The sequence below is a fragment of the Apus apus genome, chromosome 5 (assembly GCF_020740795.1).
Source record: "Apus apus isolate bApuApu2 chromosome 5, bApuApu2.pri.cur, whole genome shotgun sequence".
NCBI lineage: Eukaryota > Metazoa > Chordata > Aves > Apodiformes > Apodidae > Apus > Apus apus.
The window spans coordinates 11,400,002-11,416,451 of NC_067286.1; the positions used below are offsets into that span (position 1 = coordinate 11,400,002).

Below are 16,450 nucleotides of genomic sequence, written 5' to 3' on the forward strand. Positions count from 1 at the left end.
ACAACTTTTTTGTTATACTGTAGAGAATTGGTAGAGAAATAAATCAGTCTGCAGTTAATGAATTTTCTTTTTGTCTGATTTTCCTGTCTAATAGAATGTGGTGTAGTTTCTTAGTTTAGATAAGATGTAGTACTTTTCTCTGTCAGGTTTCTGTTCTTGGTGCCCAGAATACTTTGCTTTATCCAAATTTGAATTCTGTTATTTTATTCCCATTGACGTTTGTAACAAAATGGTTATGAGTTTCAATAGACACTACATACAGACCTTTTAATATGTTATTTGAGTTTTTTTTATTTAGATACATATTACAGTATTGTACAGAGATGTAACACTTAATAGAGTTTTAAGTGAAATGCGATGGCAGTCTGTGGATTCTAAATCCTATTTTCAACAATGCTTCTGGAGGCAGGTGGAGAGATAAGTGAGTTTTAATTGATATTATCTCCCCTCTCCCCTTTTTTCTAGCTGTGTATGCCTAAAGGGCTTGCTTTCAAGACACAAGCAGATTCCAGAGAACCTCAGTTCCACTCTTTTATTATTACTCGTGAAGATGGCTCACGGACATTTGGATTTTCTCTCACATTTTTTGAGGAAGTTACTAGCAAACAGATCTGCAGTGCAATGCAGACATTGTACCATATGCACAATGCTGAATATGACATTCTTCATACTCCACCCACAAATGAGAAAGATAGCTGCAGCAGCACTGGAGACTGCAATGGCACTTCTGTTTCAAAGCTACAGCGTTTTAACTCCTATGACATCAGCAGAGACACACTTTATGTCTCAAAGTGCATTTGTCTGATTACTCCAATGTCTTTTATGAAAGCTTGTAAGAAAGTACTGGAACAACTTCACCAAGCAGTGACTTCGCCTCAGCCACCACCTCTACCTTTAGAAAGCTACATCTACAATATTCTCTATGAGGTTCCTCTTCCCCCAGCAGGAAGGTCATTAAAATTTTCAGGTGTTTATGGACCAATTATCTGCCAGAGGCCAAGCACCAGTGAACTACCATTATTTGATTTTCCAGTTAAAGAAGTTTTTGAATTGCTTGGAGTAGAAAACGTTGTTCAGCTCTTTACCTGTGCCCTCTTGGAATTTCAGATACTGCTTTATTCACAGCGTGAGTACTTGGTTTTTGTTTTTTGTATCTTGCAGTTGTACTGGCACAAGGTCTTTGTTTCCTTAGTTAAAAAAACCACACAAACAACAGAATAGCTGCATTAAAGTGACATTAGCATGCTAATGCAGTCAGGCTGATCTATGTGCAGGTTTTACTGTAAAGAAAGAACTGGAATTGCAAAGAGAGTGTTGCATTGGCTGCTGTTTTTAGACTCTTGAAACTTTGGGCTCTTACATAAACTGCTGTATCCATGGACTGGCTGTCCCCTTTATTGTTGTCTCTGGAAGTGTGCTGTTGGATAGGTTGGTATGCTTACTCCCATCTTCCTCTCCAGCTGCTTAGCTGAATTCTCTCCCATCACTGCCAAAGTATCCATGCATTTTGAGAAGATACATAGTTATATTTGGTTCTGAAGAAGAATTAATGATGCCAATATAATTTTCTCTTTGAGTACCCAAAGTCACATTTCAGTTGTTACTTTGAAATAAAATTACCTGAAAAAAGTTTTATTTAGCTGAATTTGAATCCCAACTCTCTTTTGAGGCCTTGAAACAGTTATTGCTGATGTCACATAGGTAAATCTTGATTTGAAGAGAGCAGGCAGCTGTAGATCAATTAATAAGTGATGAGGTAGTGGTACCTGTTTTCTGTGTCAAAATTTGTGAATACTGGGCTTCTTACTCTGTATCCTGTTATGCTAACACAGTCTATGTAGAGTTATGCAAAAAGATAATTTTTCTGTGTTGTTTTTTTTTTTTTCAAGCTGGTCCAGCCCCACTCATCATAGTGGCTTGGCTTACAGTTGACAGGCTGCATTTTAAACACTGTTTTATAGTAATGGTAAAGAAGTCTAGAAGACCCCAAGACAAATCCAGGGGCACTCCATGGTGTTACTGAAATCTGTTTTTGATATTCTTTTCCATTGAGCTGTCTCTGAAATATATAGAATACAAGTGGTAACTGTTCATAAAATATAACCTGCAGTTATTAGCAACATTCTCCAAGCATTAAATACAGATGTTTGTATGTTGAGTGCACAGACTGAAGCCAAAGGTGAATTTTGTGTGTATAGTCAAGGTGTTTAAAAGTGTATAATGGCAGCAGGGTGTTATGCCACAGCTGTTGCATTGTATAAACACTATTAACCATCAGAGAAAAATGATACAGTAATTTAAAGACATTAAGAAAAACTTATTGTACTTAATTCACAAAAAAATCTACAAATATTTTCCTAACAGACAAACTTCTTCTTTGGTTTCTCCAGAAAAGGATTAGGTGTTTACATGTTTGACACGTAGGGAGAGTTTGTTTCTCTGGGTGTCTGTGTCCCACCAGTGGAAAGTTCAAATATAAGCTGTTCCATCTGAAGGGGGGTGCAGTCCAGTTGGCCTGTAGTTGTTCTGGACACCTCCTGTGGGGCAAGTGTGAGTGCCTGGCTGGTTGGAAGCACCACAAGAAAGCAACGCAGGCATTGTCAGAACAGTGCTCCCTGAGCTCTCTTTCAGGCCGTAGTGTGTTGAGTGCTCCTTTCTCCTAGCCTGGAGCTCTGCTTGCTTCTGGACTAGGCTTCTGCCTTCTGAGCTGTCTTTGCAAGTCATATAAGTAGTGCTCAGCTTTTTTTCTTGGGCACTTTCCAAGTGTCTGATCAGTGACTAATTAGAGAAGCCTAAAATAGCTCTGGAACACTTGAGATTCTTGCTTGCATGCACAGACATATGTGATTCAAAGGGATCCATGCAGCTGAAGGCCTGTGGGCCTGAATCTTTGACAGTTTCTGTCCACTGTTTCTCCACCTCATCCAGAGCATTGGTTGAGCTGGGCTGTGTAGCACCTTATTGGGAGTGTCTTGTCTCTATCAAGTTAATTGATCTATCACCTACAGTTTTGGGCTGAAAAGTCTTCTTTTGGTAGAAAAATAATTTTAGTTACTTGTTTGCTGACTTTTGGCCCTAAGTTTGGCTGAGCTACCTGTGGCAGTGCCTTCTCAATAATAGCAGCCATAGTTTATGGAAACAGTTCAAGTGCTTTCTGAGGGATCTAATCTCTGACGCTTTTTTTTACCTGCTGTTTTTTCTTAAAAAAACCTTTGTCACAGTTTGCTAATACTTCCTCAGAATACTTTAAAGCTTCTAGTCACTTGGGAGCAGGAGTTACTGCATACTGGTGGTGTTGTCAACCACCAAGTGAAAGACTCTTTTCTAAAATGCTTTTGATGCACAGGTATGGTATTTTTTGTATTATTTGAAATGGGAGCTGGAAATATTTTATGTTCTTGGAAGTAAACTTTTGTTTCCTGTGACTTCTGTTTTTGTCTTTTCCAACCATGATACTCAGTTTTCTATATGGCAGCAAATTAGAAAATTGTTTTAGTAAGTGATTGCTTGCTTTGCTTAAAAGGAGGATATCGGTAAGAAAATAGAACTTCTGACTGATACTCTGTTCAGTACCTTCACTTATCAGTTTCCTTCTTTTGCTTTATTTTGGTTTGTTTATTTTTAAACTGGAATATGCTTTAAATACATTCTTCTTTCTTCCAGTTTTTCCTCTTTGTAAATTGGGGAATGTTGCATGTAGATAACAGGTGATGATGCATTTACTTCTAAGCAAAATCAGAAATTGCTTGCACTTTTATAAGGGCTTGCTCATATTCTCTCACACATGTAGTAGTGTGAGGTCTAGGTTGTCCTTCAGAATAAAAATACTATTTTTTTTTTTCCCCTGTCCTTTTGTTTTGCTAAATCTCTTGATGCTCAAACCTGTGACAACTGAGGTGATTGGGATCATTCTCGTTCTCCTGAGTCAGATGACATTGCGATACCCATTGGGTGGATTTAGATTATAGAACACTATGTAAGGATCAGAGGGTTTGCTTGTAAAATTTACTTTAAAAAAAAACAAACACACCCAAAACAGAACAACCCAAAGCTCTTGGAAAGCTTAGCCAGATGCAATCCTTCTTGAAACAAATTATTTAGCATCTTTAAGTTGCAGTCGCTCCTTGGAATAGGAACCACTTCACTTAGCAGTGAGTGTGTTTTGCTTTAAGATTCCTTTGACATGTTTCTGATTCTATGCTTCTGGAAATCCTTCTTTTGTCCCACTATATTAGCACAGTCTGTATGTTTGGGATCGGTGCAAGCCAAATGTAGGGAATGAATTCCTTGATTTGATTGTTCTCTTTGGAGAATTGTCTCCTATTTGGGAAAGTGTTAGAGGAATGCAGGTGCTTATAGGACAGTGAAGAATCTGAAGCTGCTTCTAGTGCTGAGCCAGTGCCCAGGAACTCCAGTAGAGACAGTATTGCTGAAGGAGGCTTTCAGTAGAGCCCTCACCAAATTATTCTGCAGGAGCTGGTTTGCATTCCTGCAATTTATGTTGCTCTTGTTATCTGTAAAATAGACTTATTCCTTATCTCTGTAGAGCACCTAGAGTTCTTCTGAAAGTGTGCACTGAGTTAAGACAGCTGTGAAATCTGCTTGGAGGAGATTTTCTTAACAGCTGAAAACAATAAAAAGGAGATAATGCATCACTTCCACAGACTGTGATCTTGAGTGGTTTTTATTTTCTGAGTATTTGCTGTCTGCTGCCATTTTTAAGTACAAATAAAGTTTTGGGATTTTTTTCTGCTTTGCTTTTGAATCACTTCTCCCTATCTTTCTTCCCATTGCTTAAAATAATGTTCACTCTGGAAATTTAAAATAGTGGGTGTTTTTTGTTGGTTCCCCCCCCCCAGTATTAGTTCCATGTTGTGCAACTCTTATCGCTTTCATGGGATAGTTTCTTATGCCTCCAGTCATTTAGGAAACTTTGTTTGTTGCAGGTGTCCTTAATCAGCTTGCTAGACACAGAAATGAACACAAATAGGAAGTACTTTGACCCACTGCTTCTGCTAACCACAGTTAACTGTTTCTCTTTTACTGCCGTTAAAGGTTTTTTGAAGTAAAAGACCTAATTAAAAAAACTGTTTTTTCTAAGGAGTCTGACATACTGGATGGCTGTGCTCAGAAAAATTTTTGAGAAATGTTTCTTTTGCACCAGGCTTTCTGCTATGAACAGGTGTGACTGAAGGGAACTCTCCAGGCAATGCTTTATTCTGGTGCCTCAGCTGCACTGCATACTACCTATCCATAGGGACTGTGTTTATGATTGTTTCCACTTCTGCTCTCCTTAAAGAGAAGCTTAATCCTGGCAAGTAGTCCATCTTTCTGGTTTATCCATATACTTTCTGAAGATCTCCAAACTAGTTTGTAGTAGTGGCCCTTCACTGTACGGGCAACTCTTTGCCTTCAAGCAGCAACATGGGAGTTGCTTTTGGAATGGAAATTACTTGAGAAATACAATAGTATTTAATTTTGATCCATGAAGTAGAAAGATTAGAAGGAAACAATATTCCAGAATGTGATTGTGTAATGACTTCAATTTTGGCAAGTCAGAGAATTTCCATAGGCACTTGATAGACTTCTCTTTGTTAGTATTTTTAAGTCTTACATCATGCTTTGTTACTAGAAGTGTGCTGCTTTTTTCTTTTTTAAAACCAAAAAAACCTCCATACCCTCTCAGGATAAGTAGCACTGAAGAAAACATTTATTTTGTTTTATGTTTGCAGGCTTTTTGCCTTTTTCCTTGCCTTTTGCCAACAGCTCCTGACATGCATAAAGCCTGCAGAATGTAGTTGTTGTAACTGGCAGGCTGTGACTGTGCAGGTGAAACAGTTGGGAATGGCTTAAGCCATGTGGATATCCAGGATCAGTGAGCTGTATTTGCAGATAACTTGGTTGCAGGAGGTAGCTGCTAAGTGGATAGAAATTCTGAATTATTGATGTTATTGTAATTAATTTGAAAGACTAATACTAAAGTTAGCTTAATGACAGAGTAAGAAGTTGAATTTAAATTAGCATGCAGAATTAGATGGGGGGTTTTGTATAGCAGGAAAACACTATTGCTATTTTGAGACTTGCTCTTTCAAATAAACAGGCTGAATATGAACCAGCTGGAATGTTTGTATATCTATGGCTACATTTAAAGTTCCTTTTAAAGCTGAAGAAAATAGGGCATGGAATGGATTCTTCTTCCTAAAGCTTATAATTGTTTCATCACTTCTTTGCAGTCAGGCTGTGATTAGAGCTGCAAACCAATGAGTAATTGTGCAGGAAGAAACAAGGGGTGTCCAGGTGGAATGGGGCAGTGCTGCTGGTGGTGTTCATTGATTGTTCCCTAACATGTTTCAGTCCAAGCAAGCTTTTGGTGAAAACTTTTAAGCTGTTTAAGTTATTCTGGCTCATCTTGGTGGAAGGCTTCTTCAGTCACAGTAGATCTACTGTTGAGGCAGTGACAAAAAGTTCTGTGCAGTAGCCTTTACAACCAGCAGAGCTTGATCTGAAAAGAAAAATCAGAATCCTAAATGGCAGAATTATAACTCGTGGGAGCAGAACTTGTGCTGAGTTCCTCTTGGGTTGTGGACCCAAAATTCTGCAACTTTGACTGCAAATAAAATTAATAATAAATGCCAGGAACTGGATTTCTTGACCCTCTGTCCTCAGCTGTCTGAAGTCTGAGTGGAAGATGGCTAAGAGAATTAAAGCCATAACCTGAGGAAGTGCACAGTTAAGCTTAAATTATCTCCAGGGTGTTTGTTTAGAGCAAATGTTCTTTTTGCAGTTTTCGTTTGCAGTGGTGTACAAATAGCTTCAGAAACCTCAGCACCTGAACCTGTGCATTCAAGTATCTTTTCCAGTTTCACAGTGTCTGTAGTTTTATGTGTGGGTTAGAAGACACACATACCCCACACCTCAACACACAGATGAAGGATACTGATTTATTTTTCTCCTTCCTCCAGTTACCTCCCACTTTCATCCTCTTTTCCTGGATGGAATTGGATATTGTCAAAGTATCATTATAGCTTGACTGAAGGTAGAAATTGTCCTAGTCTTGCAAGCTTGTTTTATACTCTTTCCAGCCTGGTAGCTCAAAAGCATTCTGAATGTTTCAGCACTTTTGTTAGACCACACACTCTGAGTTCATCTGATGTTGCCTCCTCCATTCTGGTGCATAGATATCAAAAACCATTAAAGATGGTTTTGTAGCCTAAAAGAGGAGGGTCAGCTTTTGGCCTAGCATACTGCAGTGTTAACTGTTTTAGCCACCAGCTGGTGGAGAAGAAGATCTTTTTGTATGCATGTTGCACAGGTGCATTTAACACTGCAGTTAAATTCTAGGAGGAGGTGAATTGTTTTTACAGTGAACTGAGGCTTCACTCATACATTGAAAATCATAGAAGTGCTTTGGTTGGAAAAGACCTTTAAGATCATTAAGTCCAACCTTATTCAAAGGAAAAACAAAGCTGATCATTTTTATTTTCCACACAGTCATTTCAGTCACACTGTTGGGTTGGCCACTATGCAGCATGCATTACAGAGATTTAAACACTTTTAAAAAAATGTTTATCTGAGAGATACCAAATGCTTGGGTTTCATCCAAAAGCCTCCATAGAAAGGCATAAGCACAAAGGAATTATTTCCTATGTGTTTCTTAGCTGATTACAACACTCATTCCCATACTCAAACTGGTGTTCTGGGTAACCCTGGTATAGGTAGCAGAGGGTAACTTAATGCACACTAAGATTCAGTTTGCTCATTTCCATATGACTTGCAGAATGACCTACTTTGTGTTGAGCTCTCTTTGTTGCTTCAGCAAAATATACATGAGTGTACAAGTCTGGGATTTCATTAAGATGCTGCTCAGCTAGTACTGGGTTTTGTGGTTTTAAAACAAACTCTCATTTCTTTAATTTAGATTCATTTACTTAAAAATGTTTTTGAAAGAAATATATTTTTTTCTTGATGTTTTCCAGATTATCAGAGACTGATGACTGTGGCAGAGACCATCACAGCACTAATGTTTCCATTTCAGTGGCAGCATGTGTATGTTCCTATCCTTCCAGCATCCCTCCTTCATTTTCTAGATGCTCCTGTCCCTTACCTCATGGGTTTGCACTCTAATGGGCTGGATGACAGGTCTAAGTTGGAACTTCCTCAAGAGGTGAGAGGAGCTCGTCTTGATGATTAAATATTGTATGTGACTATGAGGGAAATGAGAAATGAGCCAAAACACTAGTGCTAGCTGTAATAGCCATTTTTGAAGTTCTTGCTGGGTCTAATTTGGGATAGCTCTTTATTTTTTGCAGGTGCTCAAAAAAATCTGGTGAAATAGAGATATAACCCCCCTCCCCCAAATTAAACTGTAATTTTACAGGTATTGATGCTGCAGGGTTACAGAAAGAACATTTTTTGTTCTGCAAAACTTAGCCTTGTAGTGCTAGAAAATGCAAGAAGATACAGTGTGAATTCACTAACTGTGGCCAAAAGGCCATACAGCTGCTTCTGCATGGTGCTGAGTGAGCAAATCTTGACCATCTTCAGCACTGTGCTCTGCTTGGATTGATTCCTGGCTGCTGGGGATTAGGCTGGGTTTCCATGCACTGCATTTCTGAGTTGGGGTTGGCTTACATGGATCCAGTTTGTCAGGTGTCTGCACCAGAATTCTTTCAAATTTTCTTCTAGAATGCATACTTCAGTCTGCAATGAAATGTCAGCATGAGCAAACTAGTGCAAACTGGGATAGTGCTCAGGAAGTCCTGCCTTCTAGTGTGGCTCTGTTAACACCACCCAGTGTATAAAGGAGAAGAAAACTGTCTGTAAAGGGCATGCAGCTCATACATGGGGCTGGGGCTACATTCAAACTGCTTAGAGGTTGTTTTTATTTACTTTATCCCACTGTTCATGAATATTCTTTCTAGGGGTGGTCCAAGAGAGAGTTTAAGAGTTGGTTGTGTGGGTCAGGGGACCAAGAGTGGTTGAGCACTACCCGCGGTAGTAAAGGAAATAAATGTCTGCAGGAGCCAGGAACCACCCATGGGAAGCAGTTGGGGTGGCTGGTGGCTGGCTGGCTCCTGAGGCAGTTCCATCAGTCATGGGAATGACTCCTCTCATCAAGCACCATTGAATGGTTTATTTGCTCTTGTGTACATAAACAGGTTGAGCGTTACAGTATGATCTGGCTGGCTCTTGTCAAGAAGCTGCACACCTCTATCAGGTAGCTCTGAGGGAAGCAAGTGCTTGCAGAACAACACAGCTTTAAAGTCTGCTTACTCGGAGGTGTCACTTTGTAGGGGAGGGGCTGGGTAAACCATGGGAAGCACCCTGCCTCTGGGCACGGGTCGGATTCTCTAAACTCTGCTGTTTTCTCTAGTTGCCTGTTTTCTTCTACTATAGTTTGTATTACTGGGAAAGCAGAAGTGTGGCAGGCAGATGGTTTTGTGGTGGTGTTTTTTTTATTTACATTGTCAGACAGTTCTGCAACATAGCTTGACACAAAAAAACCTTCTTAAAAAAGCTGCCTGAAATTAAAGACAAGATATTTTTGTGAACCTCCAGTCTGGTCACCATGCCAACATTGCTCTTTTTCTCAAATCCATATGCTGATAGTTTTAATTTGTTTTTCCTTGCAAGTTCAAAGGAAATTTTCTCTTCAAATGGTATGTTGTTTGCTTTTTTTTCTATGAAAATTAAAATATTTAGTACCTTGATTTCTTTTCTCCCCCTCTTTTTTTTTGCACTGGCATAATTAGTAACAGAGTAATATATGTTCTTGCCATGAAAACAGTCTATTGCCTTGGTTTACTACATTTTCACAAAACTTTGGGTAGTGACAGGCCTAATTAATAAGGTTAGTATGCTTTTTAGAAAGGATACCTGGTGAAGTAAAATGCGTGTGTGGATAGGTGTGTTAATATACACCACAAATGTTTTCACTGTTACAACAATCTTCTAAAAGACTGTCCTCCATTTGTAAAGAATTTACTCGCTTTCAAGTCACTTTAATACTTCCAACTAAATAAACATTTTAATTTAAAATAGATATTTAAATTATATAAAAGGCAAATTGTTTTGAAGATCTTTATCAGCTGAGTGTGGAGGTTTAAAGTAAGGTAGTTGAGCTATGTTAAAAATGAAATAAAAATAGTATTTAAAAAGTAATCTGGCACCTCAGTTTACATTTTGTTTTACAGGTAGCATTTTATGAAGCTGTTGGAGTAGATTTTTGATAGTACTTTGCAGAGATAAGAATTGTCTGGGGGGCAGGGAGAGGAGTACACAGAGGACTGATAGCAGCAGCAATGTGCCCATGTGATGGAATTTGCTGCAGGACTTGAACTTGTCCTTCTGAAGCTTCAGCTTTGCTCTTGTTCAACAAGTGAGCTTTTAAAGATTTGTACATGATGAGTACATCTTAGTCTGAGAAATCCCCTTGGTATTCACTGCTGAGTAAGGTTTCTTGCAAACTTTTGAAGACCTTAGCCCTGCAGGCTGCAAATGTAACCATGGCAGAGAGAGGGACTTAATATGTGTTGGACTACAATGGTGACTAAGAAGTTACCTTATAGCAATAGATTTGCTTATCCAAGAAGCAAAATAGACTGGGAAGAACAGGAGCTCACTATTGAGATTTTTCATTACAGAGGGTTTCCTTAAAAAAAAAAAAAAAAAAATCCAAAAAACATTCCCAAGAAAAAACCCCAACCTATAAGAACTTGCTTTTGCAAAAAGTAGCAAATGTACCATTTGAAAGTGTAAAGCAGAATTTAAAGTGCATGCTGGTCTCACTAAATGTAACTATTGACCAGTATCATACTAATATCTTAATCAGTCAGCTTTAATATATTTAGAACTGCTGATTACAGGTTCCTCTCAAAACTACTTTGTTTTATGATTAGGCTTTCAGATACCTTTCATTTAAAGAGCCAAAGAAGCTCTACACTTAGTTCTTGACCTAGAAACTGACAAGGAACATGCATTAAAAAAGTTGTAGAACAATAGAAGAGGGCATGTAGATTCTACTTGTTATATAGTTCAATAAAGAGAAAGTTATCATCAGTAACAGAAGGGATATTATTATTTAACATTGCTTGTCTCTGGAGTTTGGAAAGTGTATGAGACTTTATGAAATTGTCAGGGTAATACAAGGAGCTTAATTTCCAAGTCCTGCCTCTAGACTTGTGATTCATAGATGTAGCAAGTAGCAGAATTTTCCTCACAACAGAGAGTGTATGAAGAGCTGTTCTATGTTCTAGTTTATTCTGAGTTCTGCAAACGTTTTTTTTTTCTTGATCTTGAAACCACATGAACTGCATCTCTGTTGCTAATCTATTTACAGTTGCTGTTAAAGCAATACCTAATTTAGACAAGGGCCAAAAAAATGAGCTTAGACAGAAAATGTAGTTAGTGCTTTTCAGTTGAAGGGCATTGTTTATTGTTATCTAGCATAGCATGGATGCTTTGGTGTCACTGTAGGCTTCTTGATTTTGGTTTTATAATGAAGTTTTTAAAAAGGCTCATTTGTTTTTCTTAGAGTGTTTTAGGCTAATATTTGTGAAAAATAAACCAAACGTGACCAAGTTAGGACAGATTGTAAGTCTTGCACACATATGGCTTAAGGCTTGTTTTGGTTTGCTTGTGGTGGCAGTCTCCCATATTTTGGTCACATCTGGTGCTTTAAGGGAATGCTTTACCATGGGAGCATGGAAACTCAGCTGTATCCTAGAAGCTGAAGCTTTGTCAGTGGTTTGTCAGATGGTTAAAATACTCAGCAAAGTAAGGGTATTAGTACAAAACTCAAGTTTAGATTATCCCTTGGGTACATCAGAAAATGGTGCCTGATGGAGAATTCATTAAAGTTCACCGAGACTTGAAGACCTGACTGTGTCCCAGTAAAACTGTAGAAAAGACTCAAGGCTTACTGTAGGGTTGAGTTTTCTATACATGTCAGTGATATACAGGGCACCTAAAGTTAAGCTTGTTCTTGTATGAATTGCTGCTTTGCTGAGGGCTCTTTCTGTATGTGTAAGCGTCCTTGTGGTTTCACTGGTAGCTGCATCAGAGGCTTGTAAGGAACCCAGAAGAGAAAGGGGGGGCATGGGAGAAGTGTGCTAGAATACTGTGCTGCAGAAATCAAAGGGGAAGGGAAGAGCATGTGGCTGTTTCAGATGATGCTGGCAAAAATGTGGTTTGTTTATCAGTAAAGTTGATCAAAAAGTGGTTAAACTAGTTTTCTTGCAGATCATAAACCCAGCAAATACTAAAGTAAAATTGGGTTGGTTTTTTTTTGATGTGTCTTGGAGTTTCCTTTTGAAGAAACTTTTGCAGTGCTATGGCAATATATTTTTAACAAGCAAGTTAATCTGGGCCATTTCATGCTACTAGATTTGCCTGTGCATCTTGCCACTCTGTAATGCAGGATTATGGTGGAAATTTAAATTATTATGAGTAAAAGTAATCAACACTGAGTCTTCTAGCTCTAGCTAAATCAATCAGAAGTAGTATCATTAAAACCCTTGCTTTTAATGGAGACATCTCAAGGGTCTTGGGCAATAACTTTTTCTTTTAGAAAAGCTGAAAGATCACAAAAGCTAAAAATCCAGTTCTCTGCTAATATAAGATAGATATTCTCAGTATTTTTATTCCAACCATTTAAAAGATGTTATTCAGTGCTAAAACATAACTAATGCTGTGGGGTTTTATTTATGTATGTTGTTTTAGAAGATAAGAAAGATTTCTTGAAAAGCCTTTTTCCCTCTTCATGGCAACACAATTAGACCAGACTGTCCAAGATAATTATTTTGAAATATAATCACTGCTCTGTATGCATTCTCAGGTGATCTGCTCGTGTGATAGATCCTGCACATTTATTGACAGACTTCAGTTTTATATTTTCCTCTACTGCAGTATTAAACAGCCACTTGAGGACTTAAGTTTATGTTTCTGAAAGCTGCAGCTGTAAGGTGTTCTCAGTCACAAATTTTGGATTGACATAAAGAACAGTAATGTTGAGAATAAATACAAAAGGTCACTATTTGCTTACAGGAATGACACAGGAACATCCTTTAGAGTTTAGGACCACTGTAAAAAAATTTTCCACAAGCCAGCCATGTGTGTATACATTTGCATATCTCTGTTTTCTGTCGATTAAGTGGAGTGGGTGATTTTTTTGAAGGTTGGGACTTAATGCACAAAAGTGATAAATGCTGTGGAAATGCTGTAGATACTACGTAGATTAATGAGTTTTAGTTTTTCCATGCTGTATTCCAGCAGAAGCCTTAAATCAAATCTGTGTTTCAATCTGTGTGTCTCAGAGGGCATGTGAAAACAGAATCACAGAATCACTTAGGTTGGAAAAGATCTTCAAGATCGAGTCCAACCATTAACCCTGCTCTACCAAGTCCAGCACTAAGCTATATCCCCAAGAGCCACCTCTAAACAGCTTTTAAACACATCAGGGATTGTGACTCAACCACCTCTCTGGGCAGCCTGTTCCAATGTCTGCCAACCCTTTCATTGAAAAAGTTCTTCCTAATGTCTAGTTTAAACCTCCCCTGGCACAGCTTGAGGCGTAGCATCTCAGGAGAATAATTTTATTGTGTGGTAAGTTGTGTGTCCTCTCTTGTAACAATCTGCCATTAAAGTGGTCTGTAACTATTTGAAGGGTGTTTTTTTGGTCAGAAAACAAATACCTCAGCAACAACTAAAAGAATATTTGACTGTTCTAGAGATCTGAAATAGCAAGCAAGTAACTTAAGGATGCCCTTTCAATTGTATCTCTACTTTCACATGTTGTGAAGTATTTTGTCATTTATATCATTTTAATTTTGTGTGTGAAAAATGGTGATAAATATATCCATAGAGGCTTACCTGTGGGACTATCAGCTATTCACAGGTCATTCAACTACTGCCTCCAGAAATAAAATAAAACTTTTGGTTGAAAGCATGCCTTTGTTTTTCTATTATGTGTACTTTCACAGTTCCTGGCATGCAAAATTCTTTGGATGGCCATGATTTCATGAAAAAAAAAAAAGTGCCAATTAATTTATCTTGCTTCTTAAGACAAATTGAAGGTGTGGACCCCTCTGTGCTTACTGGTATTCTTTTCTGCTTGACCTGTAGTGTTGCAGCATTGTGAGACTTACTGTTTGTGTCTGTCACTGAGTTTATTTACTTGAGATTTCATTTTTTACAGAAATCTTTGGTTTAGTACTTCTCAAAGGGCTTATGAGTTGAGGTGTCTTTGCCATTTCTGTTCCCTGGGGAATATGGCCTTTTAAGAAGTGCTTATGCAGCTCTTGAGGGATGCCCTTAGTCTCCCTAATTTGAGAGAAGCTAAAGCCATCTACAGAATCTCCTTGGCTTGTGCTGCTCTAGGTAGTCTTCTTGATACAGGATTATTAACCAGATACTGAGTAAGTGTAGAGTGTCCCCCCAAAAAAGCTTTTTACACTCTGTACCATATTGCTACACACTAACATAATTATTTTTGTTTAAATGCTTGCATGTAGGCCAAATTCTGAGAAATTTTAATAGTAAGTTTCATGATAAGCAATCCTTCATAGTGACTTACAGTGTTTATACTATTTCTATTGCTTTTAAAGAGAGTCTGTCCTGAAACTATATTTAACTGTTAGAAGAATTAGCCAGATGTGCCCAGATACTTACTTAAATGTGTCTTTTTCTTCATTGATGAAGAGTTTATTTTCAGTGTGGAGACTGGAATCTCTACAGTGATAAGGTTAACATTTGGTTACTTTTTGGCCAAGCACTTTTTAGCTACAGCCAAGCTTAACCAAGAGTGATGTCTTCTGCAGCTTCTGGGTTAAGATAATCCAAAAAAGAAGGAAAGTTGAATGACATAAATTAAAGAGAGTTTTAAAAGGAAGAAATACAATTAAACTACTGGAAGAGTTTCTTAATGAGTCTGTCTTGGCATTTCTCAGACAGCTTGTGATAGATTCAATGATTTTTGTTCCTCCCTTGGCACCAACTGGCAGGCATTGTGCCCAGTCTCATGGCTTTATTTCTCTCATGTCTTGAAGTGCTTATTATGTTCCTGATAAATATTATCTGACTGGACTTCTAATAATCACAGAACCATGTGTATAGTGGGGATCTTGAAGTTCCTAAATTCAAGTGCTTACTTGAATTATGAAACTTCTTGTGTACATACTGTCTCTTTGTGCTGAGTGTTTCCTTGAAGGAGAAGCAGAGGCACTCTGTGTGCATCCCTAGCCTGCCACTGGAGCTGCCTTGCTAGGTAGGCATACATAGCACCTGCTGTGTTTGAGCAGTGTGGGTACTGGGGAAACCTAAACAATGATCCTTGCTCTATTTATAAAATTAAAACGTTTTGAGGGTGTGCCAGGAGCTGTTTCAGAATCAAGGTCTTGGTTCTATTTATTGACCGTGGGTTCTTTTGCAACTCCTAATTAAGTTTGTGATTTAATTTACAGTAGAGGATCCATAAAAGAGATCCTAAACTATTTTATATGCATTCCTTTGAGCAGAAGAAATAAATAACAGTATTAAAATACTAAAACATCAGGAAATTGAGGACTGGAATTCTTCTACTCACCTTTGCAACTTTGGGTAATATTGTGGCAGGGTATAAACAGGACTTTTTCTTGCCAAGTTAGGTGCAAATCTAGTGTAATATGTCCAGTGGAGTTCTGCTTTAAGAATTACAGGCTTTTAAAAAATGTTGAAGTTCAAGAAGTCAAACACAACAGATGTCTGCATGTGAAGGAGAACTGACAATCTGTGTTCTGTAGAAATGCCAAGAAAGCTAAATCTGTCACAAGTATTAAATGTATGTTTTCACACCAGTTTATTTAAATGAAGGGATTTCATCAGGCACAGCTTATCCTAGTCTACCTATGATGAGTCCCACAGCAAAATTGTACTGGAACTACTTGGTTCTTACTGGTGCTTCACTGCTTGTATACATTGCTCTGATTTCTGGGATCAGACATCATTCATTCAGTGTAAGGTTAATCTCTTCCCATTCTTTGTGTCCTATTAAATGGTGAGAGTGCTTCTGTCCTTCTGCACTAACTGAGCCATAAGAAATAACTGGAGATCTGTTAGTTCTTGTGACTTGATACATATTTTTGCTGCAAAGCTATAGTGAAAGCTGAGTCCAGGCATGCTTCTTGGAATAATGTGATGAACATAGGCTGGCAGTACCCCATAATCTGAGTGAAGAGAGATTTTATAGGGAAGGCTAGGTGACAGCCTGTGTTAATTCTGTAGTGAAGAAAAACTGAAATGCTTCTAAAAAAAAAAGCAAATTTTCTTCTGTATACTTAACTTTCCAAGCAGATTTCACACATGAATGGGGTTCTTGCTGTGATGTATGTAATAATGTCATGTTAGAAAACCACTTGTTAGAGATTTTGCAATTCAGAAGCCAAAATGGGACACCCCCCCCCCCCCCCCCCAAATA

At 38.2% G+C, this 16,450-nt stretch overlaps 1 protein-coding gene across 4 annotated transcripts in view; it reads left to right on the top strand.

The window, feature by feature from the left end:
* The window catches only part of DENND5A (DENN domain containing 5A), a 72,727-nt gene that overhangs the window by 21,431 nt on the left and 34,846 nt on the right, over positions 1 to 16,450 (top strand). For all 4 annotated transcript variants that reach the window (XM_051622545.1, XM_051622547.1, XM_051622546.1 and 1 more), the window contains 2 exons: positions 466 to 1,126; positions 7,977 to 8,164. In XM_051622545.1, coding sequence (XP_051478505.1) covers positions 466 to 1,126; positions 7,977 to 8,164 — 849 coding nt within the window. The remainder of the gene's footprint in view (positions 1 to 465; positions 1,127 to 7,976; positions 8,165 to 16,450) is intronic.